General features: G+C 39.7%; 1 protein-coding gene across 1 annotated transcript; it reads right to left on the bottom strand.

The window, feature by feature from the left end:
* Positions 1-4,327: 4,327 nt before the first annotated feature.
* ZNF366 (zinc finger protein 366) lies at positions 4,328-19,002 on the bottom strand. Its single transcript, XM_077816316.1, has 4 exons — positions 17,701-19,002; positions 15,014-15,205; positions 8,285-8,459; positions 4,328-4,863 (listed from the first exon to the last, which is right to left on the bottom strand). Exons 1-4 carry the CDS (start codon positions 19,000-19,002, stop codon positions 4,328-4,330), a joined length of 2,205 nt encoding a protein of 734 aa, XP_077672442.1.
* Between the last annotated feature and the right edge of the window lie 2,662 nt (positions 19,003-21,664).

The following is a 21,664-nucleotide window of genomic DNA, read 5'->3' as shown; positions in this document are numbered from 1 at the left end:
GTAGGCCTCCTTTATAATCTAAACCTGGAGCAGTTCCATGCCTGTAGGCAGAGCAGATGATTAAAGCTGAGCACATAGAAATTAGATCTGGAAAATACCTTCCTTGTCAGTGCAATTTTTATTTCTACAAGAAATTTTAAAACTATTAAAGACTCTTAATATCCATCCTTCAAAAATGGCAAAGTGAAGATCAAGTAAAAGAAAAGCAAGGCATTTCATAATGGAGACTCTCCTTAATTTGTTCCTTTGGACCCACATATGGCAGATTTCACAGTTCCAGCTACGCTATATCCTGCAGTATGGAGGCATCTATAGATGGACTATTCTTTCTGCATCTCTTTGCTTTTGTCACTTTGTGCCCATGCCCTTATCATTACATCAGTAATGGTTTTGTTTGCAATTCCTCTGTCATTCTCTGATTCATGGATGCTTTGGCTGAGTTCTTTATAGATCTAAGATTAATTAGTATTGGGTGGTTGATGGCTGAGGGAATAAGTAGACTGGGACTGCCTGAGAACCTCATGGGAAGAAAACTGTGGTGGTCTTTGCTTTCTGGGACAGCTGTGAGAAGAGGGGTTTACAACAGGTTTCAAACCATACTGCTGGTTCCCAAATGGTAATGCCATTTTGGTGAAGACTATCCTTTCCTTTCAGCTACAGGACTGCATCTCACTGTTGTTCTGAGGGGAAATGGGATTATATGAGCAGGAAAGGGGAACGGTGGTGACAATGAAGGTGTTGTTGGAAGCTTTGGGCTACTCAGCCAGGCGAGCTAATGTAGTTGCAGTGACTTACTTTACAAAGGGCCCACTTGGCATTTGCATTTGTTGGGGTCTAAGATTACATAATTTTGTTGCAACCTCTTCCAGAGCCAACATTTCAGTGGTTCTAGTGGCACCTTAGAGACTAACCAATTTATTTGAGCGTAAGCTTTCGTGAGCGACAGCTCACTTCATCGGATGTAGCTCATGAAAGCTTATGCTCAAATAAATTGCTTAGTCTCTAAGGTGCCACTAGTACTCCTTTTCTTTTTGCGAATACAGACTAACACGGCTGCTACTCTGAAACCTGTCATTATGCAAGGCACTGCATTTAGCCGTATGGAGTGGAAATCTGTCAACTTCATGAAAAAACTCATACAGATACAGACAGAGGAATGCATCCGATGAAGTGAGCTGTAGCTCACGAAAGCTTATGCTCAAATAAATTGGTTAGTCTCTAAGGTGCCACTAGTACTCCTTTTCTTTTTGCGAATACAGACTAACACGGCTGCTACTCTGAAACATTTCAGTGGTTATGTCTCTAATGCAGCAGCCCACCTTTGTAGCCAAATTTTCAGAAGAACTCAGGGCCAGATTTCAGCATTCTCCAGTCAGGGCTAGATGTTTAAAAACACTCACCACCACTCTGGGCACTCTTGAAAATCTGGTCACTTACTTTGGTGCCTACCTGGGAACTGAGTTCGCTTAAAAATCTGGCTGACTGTGGGTAGTGAGCTATAAAAAATCTGGCCCATATTGCATGAGATTGTGTTTTGGTGAGTAGCTGCTGTCTTGTGTCTTTTGACCAGTGCACTTCATGTGACCTTTTGTCTCTTATGACATAATAATAATATCTAACTTTTAAGTAGCATTCTTCATCTGTAGTTCTTGCTCAGTGTGATCCAGTAGTCTGGTGGTAAAGCCAGGAACAGAACTGCAGTCTGATGATGCAAGCCCGTTATTTTATGTACTAGGCCATGCTACCTCTGCAACCATGCTGCTTTCAAGATAGACACCTAAACCTAATGTAGTGACTAGAATGGACTGTCTCACAATGAAAAAACATACAACTTATGCATATGATAAAAGGGCATGGACCCATCACTGAATGTCTGCAGGTCATACCTGCACAGTCAACCTGTGGAACTCTTTGCTAGAGGATGTTGTGAAGGCCAAGACTATAACAATGTTCCGAAAAGAACTAGATAAATTTCATGGAGGATAGGTCCATCGATGACTATTAGCCAGGCTGGGCTGGGATGGTGTCGTTAGCCTCTGTTTGCCAGAAGCTGGGAATGGGAGACAGGGAATGGATCAGTTGATGATTACCCATTCTGTTCATTCCCTCTGGGGCACCTGGCAATAGCCACTGTCAGAAGACAGGATACTGGGCTAGATGGACCTTTGGTCTGACCCAGTATGGCCGTTCTTATGTTCTTTCAAATGTACCTCATTTGGGAAAGGGGTGGGTCATTCATTTTAGTCCCAAAGTTACCTGCATTCCACACACATTTGGTGTACCCTGGCTTTTATTGTTAAAATTATTCACAGCAGAAAGAGTTAATTACACTATAGAAATGGATCTGCCATCCTTAAGTTTCCTGGAGGAGTAACATTTTTGTGCTCCTCATTCAGAATCTTTGTTATATATTGTGTCCCATACATGGGCCTTGGAAGGTGGACAGAAATGACAGCATATCTTTTCTTATGGATTCAAACTGCACAAACCCAGCATGCTACACCATAAATGAGTGGTATTTCCCTGTAGCGGGTGGCAAACAGAAAGGACATGAGAACTACTTCAGTGACCCAAGAGGGTTTCCTTTAGTGGTAGAAGACTGAGATTTTGAAACAGACACAATCAGCATGTGTTCCTAATAACCCATGAACATACGTTTTCTATAATAGTTGTGTCTATTGTAACAAATTCATGTGCTGTAGACATCAAATATTGCAGGGGTAAAACAGAATCCTAAATTGAGGGCTTGACAGGTAAATAAAGGGGAAAATCATTTTCATATATTTTTCAAAATATATGTATCCATATGTAAATCTAAACATATTAAGTTATTGATTTTGTATCTCAAAAGTACATAGTTAATTAACAAGGTATTAGAACGTTGTCATTTCCCTTTCAAGTGACAGCATGGCTTTGGGCTCTTTGCCATATCTCTCAAAGTTACAGGAACCAGGGCACTGGTCAAAAAAAAAAAAAAAAAAATTCTACATTTAAAGGAATGTGCTTTGAGTAATGCTTTTACTAGTGGCCAGAAAAAAGGACATAGGGTACTCTGTCAAAGTACTCCACGTATACTGCATGAATACCTACTAATACAGCTTAAAAATAAAGTGCTTCCTGTCCGGGACTTGATACAATATAATAAGACATGAGTCCGAGGATGAAAATTTGGGACTAAGTTATTAAGAACAGCCTGAGTAGAACTCTATTTTCTATTAATCATTTGAAAGGGCTGGATCCTATTGGTCAGTTATATTAATGGGAGAAAGTTTGTGGGTCAAATCAAGGGAGATTTGAAGTACCAGACGCCAGGGTTTTTATGGGGTGTTTTTGGGCAGGGCGACGGGTATTTTGTTTTGATATTTCTTTTAAAACAAAAGCAGTTCAGATATTGGATTTCAAATTAGCACAGCTCTCCAAAATGAAGGTGAGAGATTAATGGGAAAAATTCACCATTGCGCTCAACTAAATTAATTCTCTCTCATTCTTATTGCTTATGTGCAATTACAGCAAAATTTGCAAATACAATGTGCTGCTGCTCCTCAAATGTATTGGCCTGAACAAACAATAAAATAAAATATCAGCTCAGTCCATGCTATTTAATTTCAAGAATTGTTAAATGCTCCCATGCTGATAGAGATGCAGCAAAGCATTACTATACCCTATGTCACAGAAAAAAGGCCTCTGAACCAATTCTAGTCCTTTCACAAGAGTGTGAATTATAAAGTTGTTGCCCATCTGACAAGACATTAGAGTTTCATCTTATTTTGTTTCCCATTTCTCACTGTAAACAGATGCATTAAAGCAGTCATTTTCAATAACACAGAACCTCTTGGTTGTGTTAGTTCTGAGATCAATGACAGACAGTATTTTCATGCATGCATATTTAACAATACTTTTGCATATGCTGTAAAATACTTAGCATATTTGGAGCTCTTAAAACCTGCATAAATAAGTGTTCTTATATATTCTTTAGTCAGCTAATACCTCAAACACTACAGTACACTGCTTTTTAATAACTAGAAAATTGTGTATAAGTTGGTATTGTCCTAGATAAAGGAAATGAAACCTCTGTACCCACCCTATTGCCTGCTTATATATCAAATTAATACATATGAAAATGTTGATGTATATCAGAAGAACAAATTACACCAGAAAGTACAACATTCTATATTTTTTTTACCTTAAAATGATCTGTATTGACTTGGCTTGTTCATCCTAAAAGACATTTACAAGCTGCCAATCTTTGGCAATCACAATTCATGTTAAGAGCCATGATTGTGCTGTCTAGTTCTCAGTTTCCAAGTGTAACTTAAAAGTTGTCAATTTAGATGCCTAAAAGCATTGCTTGTTTTTCCATTTTCCTTTCCAGTAATTCTTTTAAACTGTTCTTCCTGTGTTTGAAGTATAGGTAATCAGAGAGAGAATGGCTGAGTCTGGCCTTTTCAAAGGGTCTAAAGCTCAGGCATTCCTTGTTATTTGCAAAGCTTCTCTCCTCTTGGTTTTCTTCTTTGTCTTGATTTCCTTTCCCCTCCTCCAGTCCTCCTTCTTGCAACATTTCCTCCTTCTCATCACAGTAGGACTCTTTGAAATCTTTCACCACGTAGTCTGGTTTGCTAGACAGATCTCGGGGCATATACAGCTTGTTGTTTTCATGATGGTACATGACAGGACTGTACTGCTCTGCTTCGTAGCAGTTGTCTTCCTCTTCCTCCTGACATGAGCTTCCCTTGGCACTCTCACCATCAGAATGAAATGAAATTCCTTTCCCTTGGCTTTTCTGGGAAAGGTCAAAAGGCTCTTCCTGTTCCAAGTTTCTCAAGACACCTGTTTGGGACAGTGTAATTCTTCCTCTTCCAAAACCTTACGGTGGTTTTAAAAAAAATGTTACTATTTATACATAACAAGTTTATTTAATACTGCCTTTCTAGTCAAAGCATGGTTTGGGCTTAGATTTTTTTTTTTTTTTTTAAAATGCAATTTGTGTGAGATGGCAGGATATTTAAACATTGAGGGCCCTTACAGAGTATCCTTAACCCAATTAGCTCCAAGCACTTTATAAACATTTGTCTCTTGGCACCCCAAGAGTTACCATAGAAAGAGGTACCATATTGTACCCTTTTACAGATGAATAAACTGAAGCACACAATAGATTATTGAACTAATAATCTATTGTGTGACACAGCTAGGAACAAAAAGCAGTAGTCCTGACCTCCGGTTGACTACTTTTGCTACTAGATTTACCCACTTCTTTCCCCTTTCATATTTTTACCTATATCTTGATCTTGATAGCCTACATCACAACCAAAGTTCTAATATCTGCCCATTTGTGGGGAGGAAAAACGGTATAAAAACCTTTTATGGCAACTCTGTTTTCAAGGCAATGCTATTAAAATGGTAGACCTTATCATTTCTAAATAATACATCTCCATTTAGTTTACTCTTCCTTATTTAGTGGTGCTGAAAGCCTGCTATGCATTATTCAGTACTTCTGCTAAATTACTGGGGAAATCATAATCAGATGATATTTTTGAACTGTGTCTTAGTTTCTTTCTCTCCATAACAATACTCACATTTGTCTTGTCTCAATATTTGCCTGAGCATCTGCTCTGTATGTTTCTCTTCTGCTTGTTTGAAAACAGAAGTGAGCCCAGACTATAACCTCAGATCCAAAAACCATCCAACTGTGAGGAAGCTCAAATTAGGATTCCGACTTTGCAGTTTGGGCCCATCTTTTTTTTTTTAAATCAGTGAGTGAAATCCTAGTCCGACTGAAGTCAATAGCAAAACTCCCATTGACTTCAGTGGGGCCAGTATTTCACCCATTGGTTTTATTTTCTCCGTAACTGGCAACAGCTTCCACAGAATGCATGCAGTCTAATTGCTGCAGTTACTGTGTGACAGGTTGTGTTTGTTGAAAGGGTTTATCGCCTGGCGGCAACTCTTATAAACTCATCTGTTTCATGGCTGATAAGCCTGAGGGGGTGAAGAATCTGTATGCACTGAAATGCACATAACCATCTTATAGTTATGGGTAATTATACTCCATTGTACTGTAAGAGACAAACATGGGGGGGGGACCCTGTATTTTAAATATCAGGTCAGCTAAACTGTTACATGTTAGGATCCACTTCTGTTTCATTTTAAGACATTATTAAAATCATGTATTCCAGGCTATATGCATCCTAGCAACTATTAAAACACACCAACAAATCCCACCTAGCTCAAAAGACAGTTATCAAGAAAATCTAACTTAATAAAATCTCTCTGCAACCCAGATTCCCAAATGAAACCCATGCCCCAACCACCTCAATTCTGCCCAAATGTCTGTTTGAAGAAATGGGCTTTGCAGCATATTCTTCAAGGGTTAACAAATGTGGATTGTTCAGACCAAGATGGGGAGTAGATTTCAAAGGTGTGGGCCCTAATGGAGAAAACTCTCATGAATGCTCATTTCCTTGTAAACTGAGGGAGCTCTAGCTTAGAATCATAGAATCATAGAATATCAGGGTTGGAAGGGACCCCTGAAGGTCATCTAGTCCAACCCCCCGCTCGAAGCAGGACCAATTCCCAGTTAAATCATCCCAGCCAGGGCTTTGTCAAGCCTGACCTTAAAAACCTCTAAGGAAGGAGATTCTACCACCTCCCTAGGTAACGCATTCCAGTGTTTCACCACCCTCTTAGTGAAAAAGTTTTTCCTAATATCCAATCTAAACCTCCCCCACTGCAACTTGAGACCATTACTCCTCGTTCTGTCATCTGCTACCATTGAGAACAGTCTAGAGCCATCCTCTTTGGAACCCCCTTCAGGTAGTTGAAAGCAGCTATCAAATCCCCCCTCATTCTTCTCTTCTGCAGGCTAAACAATCCCAGCTCCCTCAGCCTCTCCTCATAAGTCATGTGTTCTAGACCCCTAATCATTTTTGTTGCCCTTCGCTGGACTCTCTCCAATTTATCCACATCCTTCTTGTAGTGTGGGGCCCAAAACTGGACACAGTACTCCAGATGAGGCCTCACCAATGTCGAATAGAGGGGAACGATCACGTCCCTCGATCTGCTCGCTATGCCCCTACTTATACATCCCAAAATGCCATTGGCCTTCTTGGCAACAAGGGCACACTGCTGACTCATATCCAGCTTCTCGTCCACTGTCACCCCTAGGTCCTTTTCCGCAGAACTGCTGCCTAGCCATTCGGTCCCTAGTCTGTAGCGGTGCATTGGATTCTTCCATCCTAAGTGCAGGACCCTGCACTTATCCTTATTGAACCTCATCAGATTTCTTTTGGCCCAATCCTCCAATTTGTCTAGGTCCTTCTGTATCCTATCCCTCCCCTCCAGCGTATCTACCACTCCTCCCAGTTTAGTATCTACCACTCCTCCCAGCTTGAGCTCCTCCTCTGATCTCCGCCTCTCTTGTCATGCCTTATTGACCCAGCAGTCTCTCAGGTGGGAAGATTCCAGACCATTTGGGGCTTTACAGGTCAAACCTGACACTTTGGAAGCCAATAAGCGGTCAGTGAGGATCATGGGGAGCTGGTGCCCAATGCTTCCCTGTGAAATACTGCAACAAGAAATCTGCCATATCTTGTACCAGCTTTGAGCTTCCGAAGGGTGTAAGGTGTGGCCCCTTATAGAGCACCGCTGTAGTAACCAAATCTTATGGTGACCAAGGTATGGCTCATGACAGCATGGTAAAAATCTGGGAGAAAAAAGTTACAATCTCCTGACCAGATGAAGTTGGAACAAAGTCCTCCTGGCCACTGCTCTGATTGCATGGTGTAAAAACAGCTGTGAACCCACCAAATTAAGTTGCAAATTTTACTTTTAAAAAAATAAATAATAAAATAGAACTACATCTTCAATCAGGAGGGTCAATATAATAATCTCAGCTATGTCCTCCAATTGTTTCTTCAACCCGCCATGATTGCCTTGGTTTTATCAGGACTGACTCCCGACAAACTCTCTCCCATCCATGGCCCAAACTTATCAGTGAGAGAGAAAATCTACTGCACTACCTGGGCTGGACAAGTTGGAGATACAAAGATGATGGATATTGGGGAACAGTGACAGGTCAGGCGGGGAGTAATGTTTAGAAAATATTGATGTGGTTTAATAAATCTCTCTCACTAATATAATCTCCCAGCAGTATGAGGTTCAGTAACTTCTAGTATCAAAAGCAGAGAAACAACTGTATCTTCTGAGATCTACGTTATTGTGCCCTTTACAGTGTAGTTGATATATTCATTCAAACCATTGCAAGAACAACCTTCTTGCTAGTTATTACCTGGAGAATGAAATCCTCTTTCCATGACCCCGTGTTTGACTTTCATGTGTCTGGTGAGGTTTCCCTTCAAGGTGAATTTGCTGGGACAGTAGAGACACTTGAATGGTTTGCTGTCTGAATGCAAGTGCATGTGTCCCATTAAATTGTGCATTCTGTTAAATTCCTTTCCGCACAGCTGTCAAGAATAATGGAAATTAAAATGATTTATTTTGTAGGTACACCTACATGGCAAGCAGGTAAATACAATCTCCCCTTGAGATGAGAATGTACTGCAGCCCAGACAGCTTCTGCCAGGAACTTCATTTTATCGTTCCAAACTGTGTCCAAACAACAAAAACAAACTGTCACTGTAGGAATATGTGCTTGGGCTTATTCTGACCAGACACTTTCATACACAGCTAAGCAAAGACTTCGGGTTGTTTTTTTCAAATGATGTAAGAATCAAAATCAAGGGCCCTTCAGAATCAGAAAGCCCATAGAATGGGGATAAGAGGCTCAGTTCTATAGGCCTAGTGCTATAGCTTTTAACTTTAAACAAATCACAAGTGCAAAATTCTGTTGTCAGGCCATATACTTTCTGCTTTTTAAATCTAGACCTTAATCAGGATGATTAACATGATGGAACATGGAGAACTTCTGATGAAAGATCAGACAGGTGAAAGGTATCAGTAAAACAGTGAACCAGTTTATAGCTTCCCTATCCATGGACTTCAAATGACAGAAGCTTTTATCTGAAAGATAGTAAAAGCAATTCCTTCCCCCCTCCATCCCCTCCGTTCTTCTCTGATCCTTGTCTGTGTACTAGCTTCTGTGTTTTATGCCTATGATGAGTAAGCTGGAGTTTAGGCAGTCTTGCGGCTGCAACAATGACTCAGGTTTCGCTGGAGCATGTTAGTGCCAACACTAGCCATTGATCCAGCAGGTTTCCCTTTGATGAAACAATATGTTGGGGTTTTTGTTTTGTTTTGTTTCTAGATGTCTCCTTTCATTACTTCTTCCCCTATAAACAAAATGTGCTCTCAAACACACAGGCGTTTGTTAACCCTGTTATAGACTTCTGGACTTCCAATTCCTGATAAGGGTGTGTCTCCCCCAGTCAGGAAGGTTTCCAGCAACTGTAGAACCCACTGAATGCTGTCCATTTGAACTCCTTTTTGGAAGAAGACTTTTCCCAGTTGAACTGATTAATCAGCATCTTCATATTCCATGAGCCCAGGGGCTCCTTAGCTAAATATAGTGCTTTCTATAGGGAGAAAATGCTAAAAGAGCATTTCACTAGATTTAAACTAGAAACCTTGGTTTCGTTTGAAGTTAGATATTTAACATAGTTTTGGGAAATCTGCTATACCATTGTTTGAGGGATTATTCAAATATGTCAAGCTGTCTACTGGAATATCTGCTGTTGTGGGGGAAGTTTAAAATTGTGGGCTGATCTTCGGTAGAATACTCTTCCCTCCCTTGCCCCCCCCCCTTTTTTTTTTATAAGATAACTGTTTCCCACTTTCCTCAAAGAAAAGTTAACTGGACTATTAAAACCTGCACGGTATCTGAGTATTATTTTAAAATCTATGATGATAGAGTTGAATACTGGAAAAAAAAATCTGAAAATGTCACTTGTGTTTTTAAATCATAGAATATCAGGGTTGGAAGAAATCTCAGGAGGTCATCTAGTCCAATCCCCTGCTCAAAGCAGGACCAATCTCCAATTTTTGGCCCAGATCCCTAAATGGCCCTCTCAAGGATTGAACTCACAACCCTGGGTTTAGCAGGCCAATGCTCAAACCTTTGCTTCTGCTGTGTTAGTCCTTGTTTTGCCCTCTGCAAATACGTTAATGAGTTTATTGGCAAAAGCGTTCACAGAAAAGAACAGTTTTAACTATACACTTCAGAATACTCACAGAAAATGAATGAACAGTTTGTAACTGTGAGTATTCACACAGGACACTTGATTCTAAGAGTTATTCATCCAGTTAGGAAACAGGACTGAATGTACTATGCATCCAAGAAAGGTAACAAACATCATGGCTTATATTTTGAATTTTGATTATTGAATATTTGCAGTGAACAGGATATGCACCATCTATAGGTCAAGAATTATTTGTAGAAATTGTGACAAATCATTTCAGACCTATTCATTCGAGAATTATAAACTGTTCATAGACAACTGACTCATTTTCTGCTTGTGAAATCTTGTTTCATCAGTTGAATAGTTGCCCATTACTTGACCACCTCTATTCACAGCAGACTGTATACAGAAATAATAACATATGCAGATTTCACCATGATCTGGATCCCTTCCATCCTCAGATTGCTGTCTGATGCTTTTTTAATTTAGTTTTTTGCTAATCTTTTGTAGTGGTAGTGACTGCAGAAATTGATTTACCATAATCAGTGTAATCAAATACTACAGGATCAAACTGTGCTCTCATTCACATTCAGTGAGCAATGCTTATTGAAACCAATGACTTGAAAAGCATCCTAAATATGTTGGGAGGGGAATGGAGAGGCAAAGGAGTGTTGATTAGCACAGTAAAGTCTATGAAGGGCAATAGCTGCTCTTGACAGCAGCTGGAACAGCCTATGATATATCGATGATTCTCTGAATTTAAAAACCCTTCATCGAGATGAACTGTGTTTTGCCAAACAGATATTTTTTAGCATGAGGTCATCTATTGTTTGTGTTACAGCTAATCTGTTTCTCAGCCTGGTAGATATTCGTACCTATAAATCTGAAACACTAACCAAAGAAATGGAAGTAAAACACCAGTCTGAATAATTAAAGTAATTGTTTTATCTAGGAGTCTTTATAAGGTATTGGGTGTAAAAATAAGTACTGTAAGAGCCATTTTGGCCAGCAGTACACATTTCTGCTTCTTTTACTCTGGAGGAAACAAAAGGGCACACGATGTGGCACAACATGGGTTTTAGTTTATGGACAAAGAGGGTTTCCATTTCCCTGAATCATTCACAGTTTCAGGGATGGAATACAGCTAAATTTGCTCCTGACCCTAAAGCCACTTTTCACTAGAGCTGAGGAATGTAGTTGGAATCTGAATCCATGATGGGGCCACGGGAGGGGGGAAGTGATGCCAAGAGAAAACCCATGGGAGAGATGCTACAGGAAAATTAAACAAAGGAAATAAAATTATGTCTTTTGGGGAGAGGGGGTGGCAGTGAGGGGCACTATTACAGGGTGAGCTGGTCCTCTGTGGGGTTTCAGTCTCAGTTCCACTCTCTGCCAGGCTTAGCCTACCTTCCCAACTGAAGGGAATAAGTTCCAGGGTCACATTGTAGAAGATTGTGACTCAGAGTCAGGTCTGTGGGGATATAAATGGCAGGCTGAGTTCAGGGAGCATGTCAGAGAGAAAAAAGGAGCAGAGAGGCTCTCCTTAGGTCCTAGGCAGACAGCCTGGGAGTGGAACCCTGCTGGGAGCCAGCTAGGAAGGCTGGAAGCCAGTCTGTTGGAAGAAAACTCCAGCAGAATGTAGTAAAGAGGCTCTTAATTCCCAGGCAGTGAGATCCACAGGGAGCAGACAGTCTCCTGTGAGAGATCCCAGGTCAGGGGAAAGGACGTGGTTTACATATGGAATTTATTTTAAATTGGTTTATTTGTGAGAAATAAAACTCAGTCCCTGACAAAAAGGAACTGAACTCCTATAGCTGCTGAGAGAGCTGTTGCTTTGATGTACTGGCCAGTGAGTTTGGCCCACTGGTTTACAGGACCATTCATTACAAAACTTTGAGTAAGCTGAGGCATTTGCTCATGCTGCACAGTAACCCATAGCACAAAGCACCACTCTCCAAAGTCTTGCTATTAGAATTTGTCAAGCATTTTATGAGTCTTTAAAAAGTTTTTATAGCATGATTTCATTGTCATTGGCTACTGGTTTGAAACAATGCTCTTGGATGTAATGGGGAAGCTTGGTACACACTAGCACCCCCGTGGGCAGCCTTGTAAGAGAAGCCAAGGACTGAATGAGCATGAATTAATCTCTTACTCCAAGATGGAAGCTACCAAGTATACTTGGAGTATTGGAGAGAAAACCGTATTGTTCTATATTAAAGGCCCAAATGCTATTGATTTCAGTGCCAACAGCAAACCTCCTATTAATTTCAGTAGAAGCAGTCCTCACATTTTACTATAGCAATAGTGTCTCATTGGGAGCAATTGCTGCAGAATACTGTAGGATTTTTTTGTTAATAAGAAAGCCTAGACTTCGTTTTTTAAAAGCTGCAAGGATCTTCACTCTTCAGAGAGCAAGCCAAACGAGATTACAAGCTGCAGCTGGGTGAGGAAACACAAGGCACAACTATTTTCTACTCCCTATCCCACAGATAGTCTGTGCATGGCTGTGATTAGACATATAGGAAAGCCTTGTGTTTTCTTTTGCTATGAGAAAAAAGCCACGAAAATTGCAGCCTGCAGTGAGATAGAAAGGCCACTGCTGTGCTGTCCTTCCCTTACATTCTTCTTCTTTTATTTTTTTTTCTTCATAAGAAGGGTGTTCCTTTCCTCACAGAGAGAGAGGGAGAGGGAGAAAGACTGTAAACTGTCCAAAAGGACCGTGAGAAAACAGGAAGCTTTGAAAAATACAAGAGAAAGCAAGATGAAATCTATTTGCAGGCGGTTCCCTAGGGACATATGAGCCATTGTTAAGCAGGCAGTTCATGCAGCTATATCCTTCCTTCTGCTGAGGAGGAGCTTGGTGCCAAAAGGCTGCTATCTGGTCATTGCCTTAACCCTCTGAATACCATTGCCTTAACCCTCTGAATCCAAAAGGGCTTGACTAATCCAAGTTTCCTTTGGGGATTCTGCCAGACAGGCAAGGGATATCCCTAAAGCTAGGGGCCCTGATATACCCCTCACTTATAGCAGTACAACTCCATTTGACGTCAGAGGGATTACTTCTGATTCACACCAGTGTTGTGGGAAGAATCTGAACCACAACACTTACTTGTTTCTGTTCTGAGAGGGGATATTGGGTGGAGATAGGAAAAAAAAAGGTGTTCCACCGAAGCTTTTGCTACTAGCTGAAAAACATGTTGCTTACTACTCCAGTTTGATCTGAATCAGAACAAAAGGCTGAAATTTTTGAAATTTCCCATAGATCAAAAATTTTAAAAATTATGTATTTGGTACCATCAAAACATTTTGTTTTGATAAAGTAAAATCATTTTGTTTTGGTAATATCAGAACAATAGAATATAACATTAAATATAGTATGCTATAATGTTAACTATCACTGTAATAAAATTAAATAATATTGTAAAATATAAAAATATGAACAAGCAGAATTGAAATGATAAAGTCGAAACAAATGTTTCAACATTATTGAAACAAAACAAGAAAGTTGAAACAATTTGTTTTGACTTTTTCCCATTTAAAATTTTAATTGAAATAATTATATTCCTGTTAAACATTTTGATTTTGGCAAAACTGCATTTTCCAACAGAAAACTATTTAACTGAAAATTTTTTGATTAGCTCTACTCTTGGTTTCCCTTAAGAACCGATCTAGTTCCAGACTGTTGAATGAAGAATTTACAGAGATTGTATCCAGATCAATCTCCAGGTGTTTATGCAGAAACTGGAAAATATTGCTTGCTAGGCATTTATATTGCACTCAGTGACTGTGTGCTTAATAAGAAAAGGAGTACTTGTGGCACCTTAGAGACTAACCAATTTATTTTATTACTCTATTTAATTTATTACTCTAAGGTGCCACAAGTACTCCTTTTCTTTTTGCGAATACAGACTAACATGGCTGTTACTCTGAAACCTGTCTGTGTGCTTAATAGTTACCCAAGTGAGAATGGAACATGCAAGTTTGGGCATTTTAAGATAAAGCTATATTACTGAGCCATGTGGGCAGTTAAAAGAAGTAATACATAAAAGAATCAAAAAGGAGGATTGTACAGGCCAGCCTTAAGCAGGAAAAGAAACTTGAATAACGTCTTCCCTATGAATTAGAGATGGGTGTAAACCAGAACCACAAATCTAAATGCCTCCAAACTTACGGGAAGTTCAAATCTAGGTGTGCTTTACATCTCTTTAATTTCCCATGTGCTGTCTTGAGGGAGGTAGGTAGCAATCCTGCCTAAGATGATCCTATGTTATTTGGTTGACGCCATGAAGAGGCAAACAAGTATTTTTCAGAAGGCTGTTTTGTTCGGATACTAATGTCCTGGCCAAATTTCAGTTTGGGGCAATTACCTTTGGCCTATTCAAAATCTCCCTGTAGTTCTGTTATGCTATGATGTACTCTGTGTCCTGAACCAGCTATGGTGTAGAATTATGGGGCAGTGTTAATGTTGGTACATTTCTGTGACTCCTGGGATCAATGTCTTCAGGCTGTTGAACACTTTAGAATGAAATATGCCAGATAAATGTCAGGTATTTTTATTATCATTATCAGTCTAGCAACTACATTCAGTACTCACTAAGGACGAAATACAATTTCAAGATTAAGAACACTGATAATATATAAGGGTGGTGGGGGGAATGAAAAATAATCTGGAAATTCTCCTGCCCCTTTTTTGAATGTTATTCCTGCCCTGAAACTACTTGGATTAAGAAAAGAAACCAAACAATTATTTTGAAAAGTGAATTTGAAAAAAGATGTAATATTCTTTTTGGCATTGCTTTTCCAATTGCATCCGGCCACATGTAATGAAATCTCGGGAGCATTCACTGATTTTGTACCTCTGCAAACTCATGACAAATGCTTACCTTGCATTTAAAGGGCTTGACATCAGAGTGAACAATCATGTGTGCCTTCAGAGTCTGTTTCTGCACAAAGCTCTTGAAGCACAGGTGACACTGGTAGGCTCGGATATTGGTGTGGATCAACACATGTCTCTTCATGTTGGCTAGCAGAGTAAACTCCCGGCCACAGATCCCACATTTGTGCTCTTTCACACCCTTATGGAAACAGAGAGTCAGAAAACTGAATAGGTGTGCCTTTTTCAGTCATTTATTTTCAAAGCCATTATATGAATATATATTCAAGCTGTGCTAGTGAAGCAATGAATAAGTTCAATTCTTGTTAACATCACCCTGCTGAAGTGGCAGATATTTGGATACTTTTTTCTTCTGGTCAATTTCTGTAAGATTCTAAAAGGTGGAAAAAGAAACCATAAAATGTCTATACCATAAAACAGTATTAGTAGGACTGAGGAACAATAAGTGGCACTTCCCTCAATAAGTTTTACAGAGTAGTCATATCAGGTTATTCTGCCTCAGCTTTCAAACTCTGTTTAGATAATATTTTGAGCTTCTATAGTGCTTTCATCCAAGGATCACAGAGCACTTTATGAACATCAATGTAGGGGAGCATGTTCTCCATTTCACACATGGGGGAAAACCAAAGCATGGGGAAGTGAAATCACTTTCCTAAGGTCCCACAGAAAGTCTGTGGCAGAGCCATTAAACTTGAACCCAGGTCTCCTGATTTCTGTTCTGTGCCTTAGGCACAAGACCATCCTGTAGGCTACAAGAATATCATTTGATTTTATTAGTGGTGAGAAATGATTATACAACACTGTGGGAAAAATTTTCAGAAGTATTTAACTCAGTGGTTCTCAAACTTTTCTGCTGGTGACCCCTTTCACATAGCGAGCTTTTGAGTGGGGCCCCCCCCTTATAATTAAAAACACTTTTTTAATATATTTAACACCATTATAAATGCTGGAGGCAAAGCGGAGTTTGGGGCGGAGGCTTGTGACCCCCCGTATAATATCCTTGCGACCCCGTGAGGGGTCCCAACCCCCAGTTTGAGAACCCCCCGATCTAACTCCTTTTAGAAAATGGGTTGTAGTAGCTTGTCGCTTGCTTTTGAAAATTTTACTCTGTATTAATATCACTAGGACACCTAAATGACAAACCAATGGCAAAATTCTGCTACCCTACTGTATAGCTTATCTACCAATTGCATGTATACCAATAGCATGTCAAGCATGTATAAATTTATTAAGTGAGACATAAAATAACTTTCCAACATCTGATAACGATGAACCTGGGATAATCCCTGTTGAAGTCAATGGCAAGACTTTGACTTCAGTGGGTATTGGATCAAGCCCTGTGTAACAAAGAAAGAACCTGCCTCTGTTTTGAAGAAAAATATGGAAAAATAGTACCTGCTCAATTTTTGTAAGAAGCAAAGAGTCATGCAATTAAGAAATAATATTAGTGGCACTGGGCATTTCCTGGGGATTATTGACCATCCCTAGACATAAGACATTAACTGTGGAACGAATGATAGCTTTGAGATACACAACTATCTGATTTGAGGCTGCACTCAGGCAGTTAGACAGCTAAGTACTTAAACTGTGCTCACAACCTGACTAATTGTGGGTGAAAAGTAGAGGCTTTCTTGGGCAAGAGGGTATTGCATTTTTTAATTGGAAGTTTTTATTAGACTTTTAGGTAAGTTTAAAATTATAGAGTAAAGCCAAAGAAGGGTTGGTCCTACAGAAGCGACAGTAGGGGAAATGGGAAGAAAACCAGAAGTGAAAATAGAGATTGTTTTTTAAAAAATTTGCTTATAATACTTAAATTTTGCAATTTTCTGTGTTCTTAATGTTTAAATTTAAACATTAACCCAAAGTAGACCACTGGGGGGAAAACACAAATCTGAAAACAATTCTTCATAAAATATAAGGATGTGTTCATTAGTTTATCAGCATTAGTCTATTAAAATGCCTTTTGATTGTTAGATTAAAATTGATCCTTACAATACGTTTGTGATGTTGGGATAATTCTGATTTCAGTTGTTACACATCACGCTGAAAACTCGTTTCTGTTTTAAAAGAATTCTTCAGTTATTCATTCCAAATTATACACCTAATCTCAAACCCATTGATGCTAGTGCAAAGACTCCCATTGATGTCAATGGGCTTTGGATCAGGTCCTTTTTGCCCAGTTCTAGTCACTTGTACTCTGGATTATTTCTACATAACATGGCCGAGGTTGGTTTGGTTTTTCTAAATGTAGTGCAGAAGCTGCTTATACAAAATCTGCCAAGCAGTAATATACTTGTCTATTCACAGCTATAAAAAAGTTCTGTAGAAGTTTCACTGCTAAAGATTATACAAAACTATTGTTTTCATGAAGATAAAAACCAAACTGGAGCAGAGAATGTGAATTTAAATTTGGGAAGTAATACAAACAACTTGATTGAACTCCTGGTTATGGTCTTTTTCTTTCATTGCCTTTGTTAAGACTAGAGCCAGTTTCTGTTATTGGCCATACTGTTCTTGTTCTCTTTGCATAAAATTCAGATCCATACAAAGGGCCTCTCTCTACAAGGGCCTGTACACCATGTCAGTTATTTTGGGGGACTTAAGTGGAACTTTAATGGTGCATAAGCCTTGTGCTGGCGTTCAGAGCCGGGGCACATGTAACCATTAGTGACTTACCTTGTGGGTTAAAGAGTGTTGCTTGAGATGGTGGGGCTGCACAAACTCCATGCCACATTCAGTACAGATGTATGGACGGATGTCTTTGTGCTTCATCATGTGATTTTGCAGCTGGCTTGGGTACTGGAAAGTTTTATCACATTCTGTGCAATTGTATTGTATAGGACCTCGATGGGTTGTTAAGTGTCTCTTCAGCTGGGCCAGGGTTGGAAAGTCAAGACCACACTCAACACAAATGTTCTCTCGGCCACTCTCATGCTTGGACTCGTGGGCTTTCAGCTCACTTGGATAGGCAAAACCTCTGCCACAGATCCTACAGTTGTAAGGCTTGATGTCACTGTGTTGCATCATATGTCTCTTCAGGTGACTGGTTTGGGTGAAAGCCTTGTGACACACCTGGCACTTATGTGGTCGAGTGCCTTGGTGTGTCAACATATGAGTGTGCAAGTGACTCAGCTGCTTGAAAAGCTTGCCACACCGAGTGCAAGCATGAGGTTTGATGCCACTATGTCCCAAGATGTGGGTGACCAGGTTGTACTTAGAAGTGTAGGACTTTTCACACATTGGGCATTGCCATCGTTTTTGTTCTCCCCCTACATCAACATAATAGCTGTCATCAATCTGGAGGTTGACATCTACTCTTTCCACCTTCTGTTTATTGTCACCACTTTCCCTCAGTTCAGTCCTCCTGAATGCTGGCTCCGGGGATCTTTTCAGTTGGAAGGAATTCCTGAAATGGAAGTTTGGGGGCATAATAAAAGGAAACATCAGGCCAGGGTGGACTTTTGGGTAATAAGAGTAAGGAGTCTGCACAAATGCAGGAGTGTTGGGCCACATCATGTTGGGCTTTACTGGTTCTTGTTTAATGGGCTTGGCTCCAAAGTGCTCCAGACTTCTGTAGAACTGAAAGCCAATGTCACACAGATCAATCATTTGGGAGTTATATTTGGGCTGTGTGGGTTGTTGGTACATCAAAGGAAGACTGGGGGAGCATACATTGTTGTTTTCAGATCTGTGTGATGGTGACGTAGGATCTCCCGTAGGGATAGTATGAGGCATTTTTGTGGGCATGCTTTTGCGTTTCCGGGACCCTCCTTCTAAGGATCCGTGAAAGGTTTCTATATCCCCCAGGGAAGGACCATACTGGAACTGTGCAAGCTGTGCCCTGAATTCTTCACTGAGTGGTGCAGTTCTGTGAGACTTCACATCAGGCTCCACTGGCTGCAGGCAGTGTGATGTGTGTATTTTGTCAACATTGAAACATACATCCTCATTTTTCATCGTATTTAATTCCTTCTGCATTGTCTGCTTTCCTTCAAAAATAATAATAAAGAAATTCCTTTATTTTTTCTCATGTTCTCCTAAGGCCTGTATTTTATTGTGTAGTTTATATTTTTTTAAAAAAATTAAGCATTTATAAAATAGTCTCATAACCAAATAAGATATCGATTTACTTCTGCTATACAAAATCTGTCTGTTCATGGAAACTAAGAAGGTTTGAAATTACTGCTTTAAATCAAGCTCAGATCAAACGTTAGCTTTATGATCTAATGGTATTGTACTTGGATACGTTGTTCAGCATATATTGTAGTATTGCTGTGTAATTCAGCCAACCCACTTGTGGGCCAAATCCTGTCCTTGAATGTGCATGCTCAGGCACTAGAGTTTGACTCGGTAACTAAAGAATACAACAATACAAACAATAATGCATATATTGCAGTATGGTTGTGACATAAAAATTCACAGCCAAAACGTTTGACGTTTGAACTTCTTATATCATTAACTCATGCTGCTGTGGAGAAAACAATGGCAAAGTGAGTTCAGAACACTGTGTACCATCAGCTTCCACACTGGATTTCCTGGTTCCTGAAAGGTGGAGATAAACATTGTATGTGTGGTTAGGGAGTGAGGGGTTCTTCTGTTTTTAAAAAAGAAAAAAAGCTAAAATGTTGAATGGAATTCATGTGGGCAATATATATATTGTTTTTTTTACCTGAAGCTTGTCAGGTAAGTGTGGCAACGTTTAAACAAAGAAAACATATTTAACTTAGAATAATATCAACTACCCCTTCAGCTTTCCAAAGCAGCTGACAACCTGAGTTTGCCAGCTCTACTTTGGCAACATTTCACTGCCTTTTCATGCAATAAAATCATGAGGCAAAATCCCGAAATCCACATGCAGATTTTATGCTATTGACTCCAGTGGGAGTTTAGCCTGAATAAAGATATAGTAAAATATCAAGGATTTCAAAATTTGGTCTATTTAAATTAGATCACTGGGATTTCATATTGACCCTGCAATGGTACATGTGTTTTGGGTGTATTGCTGTCTGTTCAGGATGAGGTTAAAAGAAAGAACCAGGCACATTTTTGCTTTGCCACCTCCGACGTGCTGAGGCAAGTTAATTTATTGATAGCTATTAATAACCCCATTCTTGGGAGGCGTGGAGATGGTCAAACAGTGCTAAAGAAGCTCCAGTTTCTTTATCAGGAAGCTCCAGTTTGGAGAAACTTCCTTCTAAAAATAGATGGAGAACAGCTACATGGCCTAGATAGGGTGTGGAGAGCAGAAGACATTTAAAGACTTGGTCGCAAGCAGATCATTTAAATCTTTTTAGGGTATACAGGAGTAAAATCTGAGGAGTTCTGGGGAGATCTCTGAGGCAAAAGGCGAGGTGATGCTACTTTTCAGACACCTGGCAGATAAAACAGACAACTTTTAGGATAAGAATCCTTACTGATGGTAGTAGAACTAATGGGAATGCCTCAGTGCAAGTCCTGGGGCCTCTAGAATTATAGTTAGTAAAAACAGAATAGTAATAGCAGAATCTAATGTTCTAGCCTGAAAAAACTCTTTAAGACAGGGATTATAGGGGCTATTATCACCTAGAACTGAATTCCCACCCAAATCCAGTCCCTCTTTTGGGAACACGCAATGGTTTGGTTCATAAAAATGGGAAATCCTTTGAGACCCAAGAGGGACTTACATGACTTCCTCTCCCCACATTCGCAGGGGGAAAAGGTCAGGCAAATTTGAACTCATTTTAAGTTATTCTAAATGTATGTAATTTTAATTTGAAATCCACCTAGGTCTCACAATGTAAATCTTCCCTAAATATTGTGGGCCCAACTTTCCATTGTCCTGCTCCTTGTATAGTCATTCACATCTGTGCAAAGTAGGTGAAATGTTCAACAAGTGCCTGGTAATGACAAATTAGGCCCTGCTCTCATTATTGTTATGCTGTCAAGAATCTATAGAAGCTACAGTGACTAAGTGCCTTGGTAGGTGCTCATTGCTCTGTTGTCTCTATGCTGCCTGCTTCTCTCAGCTTTCATTATCTTCATTGATGACTGGAGATTTCAAACCATCCTGAGACTGAAGTAGTGGCAGAGTGTTTGAGAGTCTTTTCCTTGAGGTAAAAGGAGCTTTACTGGAGAGGAATCATTGTATTGCTCAACAAAAGCATTAGTCACTTTCACAAAAAGCTTATGTCATATTATCCTATAATGAATTATCATATAAGTCATCGGATCAGGTATACCTTGGAAAGAGGGAGTTCAAGTATTCAAGAACCCAGCATTAACACAGAGGTTGGGTGCAATCAGACTGAGGTGAATGAAGGACCTGAGATGGGAGGAAGAATAAAAAAAATAAAATATGCCTGCAGTACCACTTCTTATAAATAATAAAATAGCATCTAAGGGCCCCAAATCGGAATCTGTGACTCTTAGACTCTGTACAGATGTAGGGGGAGACACACCCTGACTGTATAAATTTGCAATCTAAGTTTTTCAAAACCTCATATCAAACCACTTCATAGCTTAAAAAAGCTCCAATTTCAGGTGGAGTTGAAAAGCAGGTAGAGCGTTTCAAGGGATTCTTATTTACCCAAAGGGTCTGCCCACCACCAATGGAACACAAGCGTGTGTCTCCTTAATTTCTGTTTTTAGTTTCCAGACATGA

This window comes from Eretmochelys imbricata, chromosome 5 (assembly GCF_965152235.1).
Source record: "Eretmochelys imbricata isolate rEreImb1 chromosome 5, rEreImb1.hap1, whole genome shotgun sequence".
In the NCBI taxonomy this organism is placed as follows: domain Eukaryota; kingdom Metazoa; phylum Chordata; order Testudines; family Cheloniidae; genus Eretmochelys; species Eretmochelys imbricata.
Note: the sequence above shows the minus strand (reverse complement) of the source record. Positions and strands in the feature narration are given on the sequence as shown.